Source organism: Scatophagus argus, chromosome 10 (genome assembly GCF_020382885.2).
Source record: "Scatophagus argus isolate fScaArg1 chromosome 10, fScaArg1.pri, whole genome shotgun sequence".
Taxonomy (NCBI): domain Eukaryota; kingdom Metazoa; phylum Chordata; class Actinopteri; family Scatophagidae; genus Scatophagus; species Scatophagus argus.
Window position 1 is genome coordinate 9,608,953 of NC_058502.1, and position 14,666 is coordinate 9,623,618.

Genomic DNA, 14,666 nt, shown 5'->3' on the forward strand with positions numbered 1-14,666 from the left:
ACACAATTGTTGTCACAAAGCTAATGAGTCATTCGGATCAGAAACAGTACAGTGTGTAACGCGCAAACATCTATCCATCAGATTGTCTTTGTCGTGGTGATGCTATGCGGACAAGCAGGTTGGGAGGCCAAAATGTGTTTTATAAAGGAAATGCACTCAGTGTTATGCACTCAAGGCAGTACTGCAGCAATACCATACAATAAGCCCACAATCCCCTTTTGGAATGTGGCAAGCTATCACTGTAAAACTCTGCTAATGAACCTCCACATATTCACTGCCTGTAGTTCCTGAGGGACAGTGAGAATAGATGGAAAGAAAAAAAGACCACTGAGATTTTTGTGGAGGACTGACTGTCCAGGGACTCTTACCGTGATACGGACCGTGACGGTAGCTTGCCCCGGGGGGATGACCCCTCCTTGGTCGACAGCTTCTACCTGGAAAGTGTAAGAGGCCCCCATGCCCATAGCTGCCAGGTTCTCAAAGTCCAGGGTCTGCAGTACAGCCAGCTCCCCTGTGACAGGGTTCAAAGAAAACAGCTGTCTGGCTGATTCAGTCTTGATCCGATACGTGACATTGGAGAAGAGGTCCGCGTCCACGGCCTAAGAGAAGGACAAGGAGAGGGTTGTAGGAGACAGGGGAAGAACTGTGCATATTTTCAAAACTATACACATACATAGATATAGATAAGAACTGTGGTCATGGACAATGAATATCAATGTCTCTTTAATTCTGCGTTATTATGCTGCAGGGCTTACTTACATCAATCATTAACAGGTTCCGATTAAATTAAACCACTAAGGAAGGCACCACTTTCAAAGAAGATATAATACGTAAAGGCTCCTGCAATAGATTAGATACAATATGTGGATGCTGAAACGCATGACACAGGCACACACACACAAACACAATCCAACAGAAAAAAAGACGAAATACATTCAGGTATGAAGAGAAGGTTTCAAACTATCCAACTCAGCCTCTTCTTTATCTCAGAGTCTATCACACTTCTGCTCTTAGGTGTCTTTCCAACCACCCCCGTCCGTTTAGAGCTGAGGTGATGTTGTCGATGTGATTAATGGTGTCACAGTGCCACTGTCACTCAACCCCTCACCCTCAATTCTCACCCCCACCTGCTTCTCACCCTCCCCTCTTGCTTTACCCCTCTGTGGGAAAAGTCACTCACAATATACCAGCAATTACTTGCCCCTCCTCTCTGCGTTATTCCTACTTGCGCATGGTTTTCTTATCCTTCACTTAACCCGAAACCAACTTTACCATCCCCAACGACTGTCTCTCAACGACTGTCGTTTGTCACAATGGGACTCTAAACGAGCCTATGACACCACTGGTCATGTGAATGCCTCCACAGAGGTTAAATACCTGGGTCTCCACACCAGCTAGTTGGACTAGTCCCAGCCTAGTCAAGCGAGCATGAACTGATGAAGCCTCTTGGATGAGAGGTGAAACGTCTTCAAAGACAAATAACTAAGTCCAGTTGCATTCGATTGAGTTTCCTTGAGATAACCATGACCTGGATGAATGAGAATATTCACAGGCATCCTTCACTTAAGTATTAACGCGTGCACCGAAGTTTGAGGGTGTTCCAGGTACACAGATTCCACCAAGTTAAGGAGTTTTTCAAAATCTGTGGAGCATCGCATTGATGTTTGTCTGGATCGATGAAAAAAATTACTGTCAACTCAAACATGGATATGGCTTGGAAAATATAGTTTTAAATCTCATTTTGTATGAGTCTAAAAATTTCTTAAGAGCCGGCATGACAGGTTTCTTGTTTCCTGTATATTTGCCTCTAAAACGCAATGGAGAGGTACAGTACTTGAGCAAAATGTATTTAGCTACTACACTACTACACTAACTACAGTCTATCACTGAAAATTCTAAATTTTGTCACTAAGATTTTTATTTTCATTGCAAATGTATATCACTTTCAAATACTGGTTATCAGTCTCATTGATCACAAATAAAAAACATGTTGGTCGATCCTTACACATATGTACTTACACTTAGCTTCAGGACTACAGTTCCCACGGGGCTGTTCTCAGGTACGTTCACCACATAAGTCTGCTGGGAGAACACGGGGCTGTTGTCATCGATATCCATGATCTGGATAGAGAGGGTCAAGGTGGTCCGCCGTGGATCCACTGCCCCATCTGAGGCCTCTACCACAAGGTCGTATTGGCTCCTAAGCTCCCGGTCGAGAGGCACTCTTGTGTAGATGCTGCCATTAGCGCTGATCATAAACAGATCAGGATGATTCACAATCCTGTAGCGCACCTGGCCATTAGCCCCTGCGTCTGGATCTGTGGCCTGAGGAGATAGAGAACGATCAGAGGGCTCCATTGTGGGCGTCTCAATAAAATCTTTGTTTGACTTTGTCTTTGCAGTTCGCCTACTTAAATCAACTGATCCCCCGAGTCTTTTGTTTGACTTCAGTTTGGGTTATCTAATATCTGACACTTGCTGTTGTTGCTGACATAGTTTTTAAACAATTACTTTTAAATTCTGCCAAGCTTCCAAAGCAAGTTAGTGTGATGGGATGCTACACAAAAGCATAAACATTTTTATTTTGCTAATGCTTTATGACACAGACTCAGCTGAAAAGAGTAGAAAGACAGTGTATTTAAGGTCGCTTTTCATCAGCTTCATTGATTTGTATGAAAATGTGCTTATGCTTATCTGTTGCCAGCAACACCGTCATTTTTTGGAATAACTGTGCGATGACCATAATTCACTGCACCAGCATATGTACACTTCTTTGAGTAGTGGTCTGTGCCAATGCAAACTGAACAAAGGCAGCATGAAATATGACCTGGATAATCAGATGGAAGCAGAAGAGTTGGCTAATGTTGTAATGACCATTATCTTACAGTGGACTGAGATAGAAGCTCGAAAAAACGTAAATTAGTGGTCCTGCTAAATGGAATGTCAATAAAAATTCACCAAGACACTCTTGCTCTCACTCTCCCCTGATGCAGTAAACTGACAACCTGTGGAAAAAACTGAGATCTTATTTACATATATCAATAATAGCAGGAAAGATATAAATATTCACCAATGCACTGGATATATACAACAGATTTTAAAAGGGAAACGCAGAGGTATTTGCAAATAGCAGATGTTGTGAGCTTGATATGATCTATTACATGATCCATTAGAGCCTGGCTTTAGCTTAACGCCTTTCATATTTACAGAGGCTTCAGGTACAAAAGCCATGTAAGCTACTATGCCAGAGCGGAACCAAAACAACACTCACATTTGAGTTTCCTGTTCTTGTCCTGATATCTTTGTCACAGATTCATAAGTAATGACTTGTGTGCTGAAAAGGCTGGAAGCTTTTATTCATGCTCACTCCATTCCATCATAAAGAAATCATTGAATATTCAATCATCCTTTAATGACATACATCATGATTCTTTTAAGGAAAGCAAAGATGTTAGATGAAAATGGTCAGAGCACAGGCTGTGATGGTCCTGCAGGACATAAGTAAGTTAGCTGTTTTATACATTTTAATTCCCATGTGGGTATGACAGGTGATCATTGTATATGCACTGTATTCATACTCCAACAATCTCTTGTATGGTGGTAATTTTTTTTGCAATTTAGAAAGAAAGACAGAGTGAGGCTGGGGAGGAGAGGGGTGAAAAGACAGAGAGAGATCAATCCACTTCATCTGTCTTTCTGTTTGGCAATAATTTCTCAACCTCAGCGCAAGTGAGGACAAGGCAGCACAAAGAGGAAAAAAGAGCCTTATGAGGAACAAGGGAAGAGGACACACACACACACACATGCATGCGTACACACACGCGCGCGCGATTGTTAAAAGCTGCCCCTCAATTTGTACATAAGTGCCTGACAAATATCAAAAGCCAAGTCTAGAAATCAGACCTCAGCATTAATCCTACGCAAAACAGGCTGAAGCACATCGTGGCAATATGTGTATATGGATCACTACTTCTCTGGAGTGATTACATAACAAACATTCTCATTGCTCCTTGCCTCTTTGGTGTAATCCAACTCACAGCCAATAAAATCAAATAACAAATTTGCATGTCTCTGTAGCCTCCAAATACTGTATGTATTATAGAGGTCTGAGCAGAGCAGGCCAGTTCACGTCCTACACAACCTGCAGCAAATGTTGGCTGACATGACAATCATGGGTGGTCATGCTGCATTACTTGGCGCTGGTGGGGAGTGTAAAGCCTTTGGTATTTGTGTCAAAGCTTGTCCAAATTCTTAGGCAAATCATTTGGTTCTTTTCTGGGTTTTTGGGATTAGCGCCCAAACCATATCTCACCTCCTCTGCCCATATGACAGCTTGTATGCAAAGCTGTAAAATTAGTCTTTCAATTAGGACTCATTTAGTGACAGCCACACACTTTGGTTCGTGAGCTGGCGGGCAGACTTGGTACATTGATTGTGGGAGTGACAGAACATCCTGCAGGTGCAGGTGGTCACAGCACAAAAAGTAGCTTGAGCAGGTGGCACAACAGGCGGACTCACACCTCTAATATGTAGTACGTGAGAGATTTTTCTCCTTTGTGCTCTGCCGGCCTTGGTACAGTTTTTTCTCAGTTTTTGAAATGACAAAAAGAGGATATTCATCTTGCTCTAGATAATGAATGCTGAAAACTAAAACTGAATTTCCCTTCTTAAACTGTAGGCAGAGTGATGTGTCGCTACACCCTGGGCATAGTAGGCTTATTTTGAAACATGAAATTTAGCACTGATGTCACTGTCTCAAAACCAATGATTATATGTCTGTTTAACGAGTGAAATGTAGCATAGAGATGCTTGCAAATGCCTTCAGTTAAGCTCAAGATCAACCTCACAGAAAAATATAAATGCCATTGTGTTCAACAGCCTCTCCAATTAGCAACAGATCTACATGATGCTTCCATGATGTGTCTGGCACAAATGCTAATCGATTTGTCCTCTGGTCATCTGCATGCTCAGATTACGGACCCCTGCTCAGAACAAACAGAATGGGCTTGTATGGTGCAGGATTTGTCAGTCACAGAACAAATGATTCTATTAGCACAACCAGCAATGCTGTCATTTGTGATAACCTAAATCATCTCCAGCCTGTGAATGTGTTCAAAATAAGAACAGGTGGGAACCAGTTCCAGTTACTGTAACGATAATCCAAAAGCTTTAGGCCTAGCATTAAGCTACTTAATAGCATTATGCATTTGCACTGCAGTCATCTTCACTGTTGGCAATAGCCTGAAGCCTTGTGATTGGCTGCTTTACTACTCCTTCTGTGCAGGTAAATGCAAGGCGCTACAGGGAAAGATTAACTGATTTTACAGTAACACATCACATTTAAATGTGAAATAACAAACACAAATAGTAGCTTAATTCAAGCAGTCTTTGTCTCATTCAAGACTTCATCTTTCCCTTGACTTTTACTTACTGTGTCATGTGACAATGAGCTACAAGGCTGCTGTTCTGACAGGAACAACATTTGCTCAACAAGCAATTTGAAATGCAATTATACGCAAAGCTCCTAAAACATCCACATCATAAGACGTTATTTAGACTAGAGAGCTAGCAGTTGGAGAACCGTTGACAGAATATCAGGACGGGTGATGAAATGAAGAGAAATACTTATGCGTGTACATTAAATGATGATGCTCTGGCTCCACAAGTTTTTGCTTTTCTCATTTTCTCTTTGGCCCCCAGCACGTGGACTTAAGGAAGTCATCAACGTCAGGTATTCTCCCCGAGTGAACGAATTGGACAGAGCTGAGCAGTGGCATCTCTTTCCCTGGACATGCTCCTTTTGTTTTCACTGCAGTTACTGGTGAATGAACCATTCAACAGTTGGCCTTTCTTCTTTGTAAAAACCCCAAATTGTAGAATCTGTTAAATTAAAAAGGTTTCGCCCTCTACATTTCTGTAATTTATCCCTCTTGACTACATGTGCACCTTGTGGATGAAGTGAAAATTAACAAAATATGAAAATATGACAAATGAGCATTCCACATATATACAGAGTAGAGCACAAACAGTCTATCTCTGTTGCACCTTGCCTGCAGCTTTAAATAAAATGTTCAATAAAAACAGCAAACCATTACAAAAACACTTAACTGTGTTATTTCTGTTACAGCCAAAGTGTTTTCTTATTTTGAAAGCCTCACCCTGAAGGGCACAGTCTCCTCAAATACTCTGCAATGAGCATGATCTCTAAAAAAAGGAAGTATGTGTTCCTCGCATGAAAAATGAGGAAAATGTCTCTCTACCATGAAAGGATTAAGTGAAGGAGACGAACCAGAAAGAAGCTGTAAACAGGCAACAGGCTGCAGATGGAATAGCAGTTTGTAATTTAATGGCAATGTGGCTGGTTTGGTGTGTGTGTGTGTGTGTGTGTGTGTGTGTGTGTGTGTGTGTGTGTGTGTGTGTACTGTTTATACACTTGTCTTCAAACATGATAACCAACAGCTTCCAATAATTTAACAAAGCATTTCTAATTTAATTAACTAAAACATACCCTTTTCTATTGTATATTTTAACTGAGGAAACTCGAAGAGCTGTACAAAAGGCAAATAAATCTATTAAAATTAAAATTGAGATGAAAATTAAGTTTTTAATTTAGATTTGAAATTTGCAAAGACAGTCGAGAAAATATTAAAGCTAAACGCGGCTTTATCATGTGTTTCTGACTCAAAGGACTACTGGATGACTGCGTCCTAAAGACCCGTGGGACCTACTGGCTTTCTATTCCAAGGACATCAGAAAAGTATTAATGGGATAAGCCATTGAAAGATTTATAAAATAAAAGCAGCACTTTAAAATCTACCTGGAAGCCAATGTAACAATTTAAGAGTCGGCACAATGAGCTCAGGTCTCCTGGTTCAGCAGCATTCAAAATAGGCTGCACATAAAGGGTTTTTGGAAACACAGATGAAAGACGGTGGCGACTGTCCATCCAGCATGAGAAGAAGGTATGAATGAGGACAAAGAACCTATAATTTTTGCTATCTATTTTACATGATAGATGGACTTTTGTGTGATAAACTTGGTGTTTAGTCTTTAAAGTCCAAAGAAGAAGAAAGAACAAAGTGAATAATAACTGCTTTACCTCATTGCTGATATATGTAACTGTTTAAATTTCTTATACATGAAATATCATCCGTTTTGTCTTTGTGTAACTGAAATTACATCCACTTTTTACTTGCTCTAAGCACAGGTGTAGTATGTTTATGACAGCATAGGTTGTTGATGAAAGAGCAAAGTAAATCTGAGTATATTTATGATGAGGAATCTTACTGTCTTGCAGCACTTTGTGAAAAGTCAACCAGCAGGAAAATTTCTAATTGAGGTTAAAATGACATGTCAAGTTCATGGAATTGTTACACAATCTGATCTACTGGATAATCAATATTCACCAATTTTCCTCTACACAATGTGTTGAGAGATTGTGCTTATATTCGGAAATTTTATGAAACAGTGTGGCGTGGGGGGAAAAAAACTCGAACCTTTTTTGATCAGCTACAGCAGGCTAAGCTTTAAGTGCATATGCATGGAGAGCAGGATTGTGATGAGCTTTTCTTTCAGTCAGAAAGGTAAATTGGCAAGCTGCCTGGTGAGAAAACCTTCCAAGGCAGGACAGAGAAAGAGAGATGGTAGGGATGGCTAATCCCCAATTTGGCTGCTGGCTGAATTTTCAGGAGACACTTAGGATTGAGACTGAAGGTAGCCTTACCTCACACTAACACCGAGCTTCTTTCATATGCCCTTTGTCTTATTTCACAGTTCATAAACTTGCAACATTTTCCGGCAGTCCATTTTATTACCCCATGAGAAATATAATAAGATTCCTAATGTTGAAACTATATATCCTGAAAGGTGACATAAGTGACTGATGTGAGTGCCTGTTTACCCTTGGCAATTTTTTTGTTTGCATAAGCAATTACAAGGACATGACAAGGCCACAGAAACAAATAATGTCATCAGAAAGTACTTTATCACCAAAAATATTTTAAAATTAAATAGCAAAACGTTTAGAATCACAAACAAACCTGCAAACCTTGTCAAATTTCTCTTGTTTCTTTGTTTTTCAGCTTTAGCCTGAACTGTAGTGATTGTTAAAAGTGTTGGGAGGAAATACATTTAAAATCAGGTAGTGAATCTGTAGGCAATAAAAACGAGCATGTCCCCTGGATTTTAATGCCTCATCTGACACGTTGTAAGCATGTACTGAGTGTGCATACTCACAGATGTCTTCTGTCATTATTTTATGATTAATCCACTGACAAATATCAGGCCAATTAATCTACAGTAATTAGAAAAATCTGGCTGCTCAGTGGTGCTGAACCAAGCCAGTCAACAGGGATGCAGTTCTGATGGACAAATCTGTCCAACAATATCAAACATGGCGGGAAATGCTAGGTAATTTTTTCATGGACGACAACTGAGGAACAGTTGTGACTCAGTGGTCAGTAAGAATTGACATAGTGAGGAAATACAACACTGGAAAGAATGAATGTGGTGTACTGCGGATGAGCAAAAAGATGGATATTTGGATTGTGTTTCATGTTGGTGAAATGTCAACTTATTTATTTCAAAAGAACAACAACGCCAACACCTGCCTTACAAAGCAGCACACTTACCCTGACTTGTCCAACAAACAAACTGGCCTCTTCTTCTCGGACAGTAAAATTAGTAGGTACGGTGAGGTCAAATGCAGGGTCGTTATCGTTGACATCAGTGACGACTATGTTCACAGTGGTAGTGGATGTCTAAAGTAAAATAAAGAGGACAATAAAGACCAATGTTATTCAGCGTTTTGTTATATTGAGTATTTATGTTTAAAATACAAAAACCATGAACACAGCACAAAGCACAGAAGCATAATAATATATTTGGATTACATCCTTTCGCCAAAAAGTGGCGACAATTTAAAACAGGCCGACTAATACAAAAACATCACAGAGGAACTGTGTTTTAATGAGTGGGAACAAGCTTTCATGATGCACAAAAATTAGACTCAGCTTTTCTTTTGTTGCTAGTTAAAAAAAGGCAACATTAGAGCAGTAGTCATACATGAGTAGACAATACTAATATGAAAATATGAGGTCCACTGCTTTCAGAAATGTTCTGAATCTATTTCTAATTGAGCAAAGCAGGGTGAAAACAGTGAAAAGCTATCGTTAATTTCACATGAGGTGACTTACTTCTGCAGCAAAACCTGCAAAGTGCACAATTACACTCACACATAATTACTAGTTTAGGGAAATGGTCAAAAACCATCCCATTACATAACTGGAGCTAATGCCCACTGATCATATGCTTCTAGTGCGTCAGTTACGTCGCAGTTTACAGCCACGTCTATCCAGACTCATATAATATATGTATCTGCAAAGACTAGTGAAGCTGTCTTCTCTCAGAGACTGTTTTTACAGAGGGAAAACGAGGACTGTTAGAAAGGATTGTTACACAGTGCAGTGACACCGTTGGATGGATGTTGCTGATAAGATGCTACAAGTTCTAAAACATGGATTCTTCACACAGAAGATCTGCACAATCAGCACAGTTTCAAGACGGATACCTAAGATTAGCGTCACCACTGGTGTATCTGACTAAATGTGAAATATGGTCACAGGCTCTGTTCCTGAGTTATGGTGTTGGCTAGCAAAGTGTTTCTGCAGAACATTATGTTGTTAATGGGAAGCTGACCTTTGACCTTTAGTATACAAAATGCCATTACTTCGACATTAATTCTTTTAAACATTTGTGTAAAATTGCAAATGAAAAAGAAACAAAACAACATGTTTTGTGAGGTCACAGTAACTTTTGACCACAAAAATCAAATCACTTCTTCCTAGAACAACCAAATCGCATTTGTCTTATTTCAGATCTGAAGATCTGTTTCTCATCAGCATATTACACTGTGGGGCAGATTTACAGTCAGTAATGCTAGCTGGCACTGATTCAGTATATTTTACTAGCTAGCCTTCAGTCCACAGCCTAAAACAATGAATTAATTTTAGTGTTGTAGTTCAAGTGCACTGTAGCACTGCAAACACTGAACTGAGATCAGATAGAAAAGAAAGAGCAGAGATATATAATTGGCAGGACAGCTCTGAGGATGACATATCACTCAGTCCAGCACATGATTTAAATATCTTGACAATCACTCAATGGATTGCTATCAAATTTGTAGAGATATTCATAGGATGAATTATTCCAACTTGGTGATCCCCACCTGAGGTGCAGTGTGCAGTATCCCTTGCACACACTGACTGATCATTAGGTCAAATTTGTCCAGTACTGCTATGAAGTAGAATTTCACTGAGCCGCTACAATGGTTATAGACTCCTTTGCTTTGTTACCTTATAGAAGAAGAATGATTACTGACAACATAACTCAACCCTGGTAAAATGAATAATCCAATGAAATATAAGTGAGGAGGAATATGATATTGAAAGGAATGCCAACGCTAATGCTTTATTTTCAGACTACATCTATCCATAGAGTACTGTCTCATTCAGAATTCAAGGTATATTGCCCTGGGCTCTTGTTGGGACATTTACGGTAGTTATCAAGCTCAAACTGTACAAGGCTGTAAGTGTCGGTGGCCCACTATATGGGGCATGAAAGGAAGTCAGATCTTCTATCCTCTCTTTGTACACTTCTAATGTTAGGGCAAAGTTTCGATACAACAAGGATGCAGAATTCAGTTCACACCAGCACTATTCATGACATTAGAAGATGTCATAGTTGTAATCTACATTTTCCTCAAGTTTACAGTTAAAATCTGTTTGTGTGTGTTTTGTGCAATGCCTTTTATGTGGGTTTTGTCTCATCTCAAAGCTCACTGGGCAAAGCAAATTCCCCCCAGAGTCATTTGAAATGTTCATTCATTTGCAAGGCCAAAAGTGTATCGATGTACCGCTGTTAACCTTCAAACAATAACACACCTACAGCACTCCTATAAATCAACCCAGAAAAATGCCTGAATATGCACTGTCTATAATCTCTCAGTGCATTATGATGCAGCTGGATGCAAATAATGGTTGGGTGGGTTGTAGGAGGAGTTGGCCCTTGCAAGAAAAAAAATAAAAGCATGTACTTCCCAGAAGATAGCTGTTTGAAGTTGTCCTGGCAGATGAGACATTCAGCAGCACGCCATGAAGGAAATGGCCTAGTTAGTGTCACCTTCATCTCAATGTCAGTTGGGAATTCTTTCACCACTGTTGTTGTCTTTGCTCTACCTTTTGAGATGTACATAATCAGTCCTTTCGAGCACAAATTGACTTAGAAAGCCCTGTTGAAAACCGTCACATTCAATGCCTCTTTTGCTATTTTGCTACTAAGAGGGTGCAGCTCACCACAGTCTGTAGTGATGGAATCTACTTATTTTTCATTTCACAGATGACCTGAAGCCATTAGCGTCTCTATCTTTGCGTGGGTGTTTTTTTATCAAAGCTAAAAATCATACCTCTACGGCCATGAGTGTGATTAATGAGCTGCTATTATTTATTTAACATAAAACAGATGGAGCCGTGCGATGTCTCGCCTTCTGTCCTCACAGTCTGAAAGATCCAGTGCTTGCCTTTCAAGTGACAACTCTGACCAGAGGCCATATGATCAGGCTGTGTGGAGTCATGTACTCCCTCTTCGAAGGGCAAGAATAACAGTTTCATCCAGTATCCCTGGGTAAGTTTTTTTTTTTTTTTTTTTCCACTGTAGAGAACACCATTTCTGAGTGGATCAAATAGATAAGCACTGGTTTGTATACCAGTTGATATAAGAGTTTTGATGCAAGAGATTTGACAGTACTCAAAAACAAGCAGTTGCAGGGGGAAGATGGCTTCCTTCAGGTTCCCATAGTTACCAATGTTCTCTGCTAATTACACATCCAAATCCCTGCCGACCCCCTCCTTTTCTACTTTCTCCTTTTTGTCTCCTCCTCCTGTACTCAATCTGATCCTTTCCCTGTCTCCAGCCTTTTTCGCAGTACTTGTATTTGCTGGACCATTTCCTTACCTCCACCCTCCTGGAGCCCTTTACCCTGCTTTTTCATTGGACTTCCTTGCTTTTGTGACAGCATTTCATCTGAGCCGTGACATTTAGCACACATGAGTCAGCCAGTAATTCACTCTCTGGACAAGACTTTTCACGCACAGCCAAACAGACACACACACGCACACACACTAAGCAGGTAAAGGGTGTCGGTTTGAACAATCTGTCCATCAGTGTTAGGATGAAGAGCGAAAGCTTGTGGTTACCTCATTCTGTGAGGTGAAGCCCCTTCTTGCACTCTATTTACTTGCTCTTTTCTCTTTGACCCTGTCACTGTCCATCTCCTCTACCCCTCCCACACTAACTGTTACACTCTATGCCCTCATTTCTGATCCTGGAGTTCTGGCTCACACAAAAATATTAGGACAACATAGTCTTCTTATATAGCTCCACTTGACCAACATCTGTAGTCTGCCAACTGATGAAAAGGAGCAGTGGATCTTAGTGTTTATGCGTGCACAGGTGAGAGGGGGGCAATCAACATCACTCGTGTGACAGCTCATCAGCTAATGTTCATTACCTATCACACACAGCATCTTAAACAGGGAACCACATTTCACCTCTGTCTGGAACAGAGACAGCTGCAAAATCTGAGCCAACTGAGGTGAAGTCTAATTAAATTAAGACGGTTTATATGATTATCAGCTCTCGGCGGGACAAGGAGCAGCCAGCATTCACTTTCCTTTACAGTGTTTCCTGTTTCTCTAAGCTAACTTAAAGAGACAGCTTGGTAACTGAATACTCTCAAAAGTCTCAACCACTCATGATGACATTGTATGGGCTATTTTAAAATCTTATCTGTAGCTATGAAAGAGGTTTGTCAAGTCTGACAAGAGCTTGGCCCATATGATGAAAATCTATATGTCTTGTTTTCAACTGCTTTGATTTTGAGCCACCATTTTTTTGATGCAAGTGCAACATCATATTACTGCAGTACTCCTATAAGAGTTATCTTTGCATGTGGGATAGCAAAAGTTAGTTACAGACCGCTACATATAGCTATATTTATCCATTAGTTATTTAAAAAAACACACAACTGTTTAGAGTAGATGAACATTGATTTGACAGTTAAAACTCACTGTAGCTAAAATACACACCACCAAGACATATTTTTGTCAGATGTCAACCAGGAGGTGTGAACATCCATTTGCACGACAAACGGTGATCCTAAAAGCAGCACTGAGCCAGCATCACGCTGTGTTAGCAACAGGCTGAAAGACCTGAACGTCAGTCCTGATAAACACAGCACAACTGTGCTGTCGGGGAAAAAATACCTCTTACCCTACCACAATTGTATACACAGCATTTCCTTTTCAATGGCTTTTAACAGTCAGTGGAGGACTCCCAATAAGGAACTCAATAGGTGACCAAAATCACAAAAATATAATCTCCACACACAGCATATGGACTTATATGAGCAGACAGCCCTCATTATTCTGTTGCTGTATTGGCTTGGCACAATGAAGTGGTGCTGCTGACTTCTAGTGCTACCACAGATTTTGTGAATGTGTGACAAACCTACAGAGTATTAAACTCTGTGAATTCAAACACTTTTCCAGTTTAATGAAGCACTTGGGTTCAATGAGTCAAATTATCGGAGCTAATGTGAGAAAGAAAGATTGTGTGAGAAGACCTCATTTGAGCTTAATATGTTCAAAATGTTTAAGGATCGTTGACCCTCAGGAATCAGGCAAACGGTTTAATAAAGAGGGTTGTGCCTCACCCCTCCAGGGTTGCCGTCGGAGGCTGTGACAATCAGACGGTACTGGTCTGTAGTCTCTCTGTCCAGAGGCTTTCCCAGAAGAAGAAGGCCAATCCTGCAGAGACGTATCCGAGAAGACACTTGCATTACTATGACACAGAAAGAGCTAAAAGCATTGATAAAAGCAACCTCGCAAAAAAGGAACACAGATTTAAAACTTAATCACTGGTGCAATCATGGGTGATGGAGAAGGCTGCACTTCAGAATTCATTTACTTCCAGACTGGACAGATTTATAAAACATGGTTGATGATAGAGGAGGATGAGTTCAGGGAGAAGAGCAGGTGGGTTTTTAAATGCTCCCACTCGTCTTTCTCTCTCCGTAGCCTGCCTCTCGGTCCCAAAGCACATGGACTACAGACAGCAAGATTCATGTTTTCTTTCCAATGACTGCAGAAGACACAGCAGCCCTCCTGCTCGTTCACAGGGTATAATTTGGCACTCCGGCATTCTGAACACAAAGTGTGGATGCATTCCCAAGCAGAACACTGAATTATCTTTGTTTGCACACACAGGCACACAAGACAAGTAAGTGCAAGTGCAGACACACAAACAAACAAAACACACACACCCACACACATAGTCACGTTTCCACTTTTCATTTTTGGGCACATTAACCTAAATATAATATTAACATTAAACCAATTTTCACCCTAATAATTAATGATTTAAGTTATGGAGCCTGGTGTTTTGTTCCCATAAAGAAGCTGAGTCCCCACAGTATGACCATGTAAACAGATTTATGCCCCAACAATATGAGTAATATACATCAACACACAATTACACATCGACACGTGTGCGCACACACACACACACAGCATGGACAAAACAATTTCAATGCCACACTCAAGACTGGAAAG

At 40.4% G+C, this 14,666-nt stretch overlaps 1 protein-coding gene across 9 annotated transcripts in view; it reads right to left on the reverse strand.

The window, feature by feature from the left end:
- LOC124065958 (protocadherin-15-like) overlaps positions 1 to 14,666 on the reverse strand; it is a 181,045-nt gene that overhangs the window by 55,976 nt on the left and 110,403 nt on the right. For all 9 annotated transcript variants that reach the window (XM_046401952.1, XM_046401951.1, XM_046401945.1 and 6 more), the window contains 4 exons: positions 13,769 to 13,862; positions 8,631 to 8,759; positions 2,020 to 2,325; positions 369 to 599 (listed from right to left, as the gene is read on the reverse strand). In XM_046401952.1, coding sequence (XP_046257908.1) covers positions 369 to 599; positions 2,020 to 2,325; positions 8,631 to 8,759; positions 13,769 to 13,862 — 760 coding nt within the window. The remainder of the gene's footprint in view (positions 1 to 368; positions 600 to 2,019; positions 2,326 to 8,630; positions 8,760 to 13,768; positions 13,863 to 14,666) is intronic.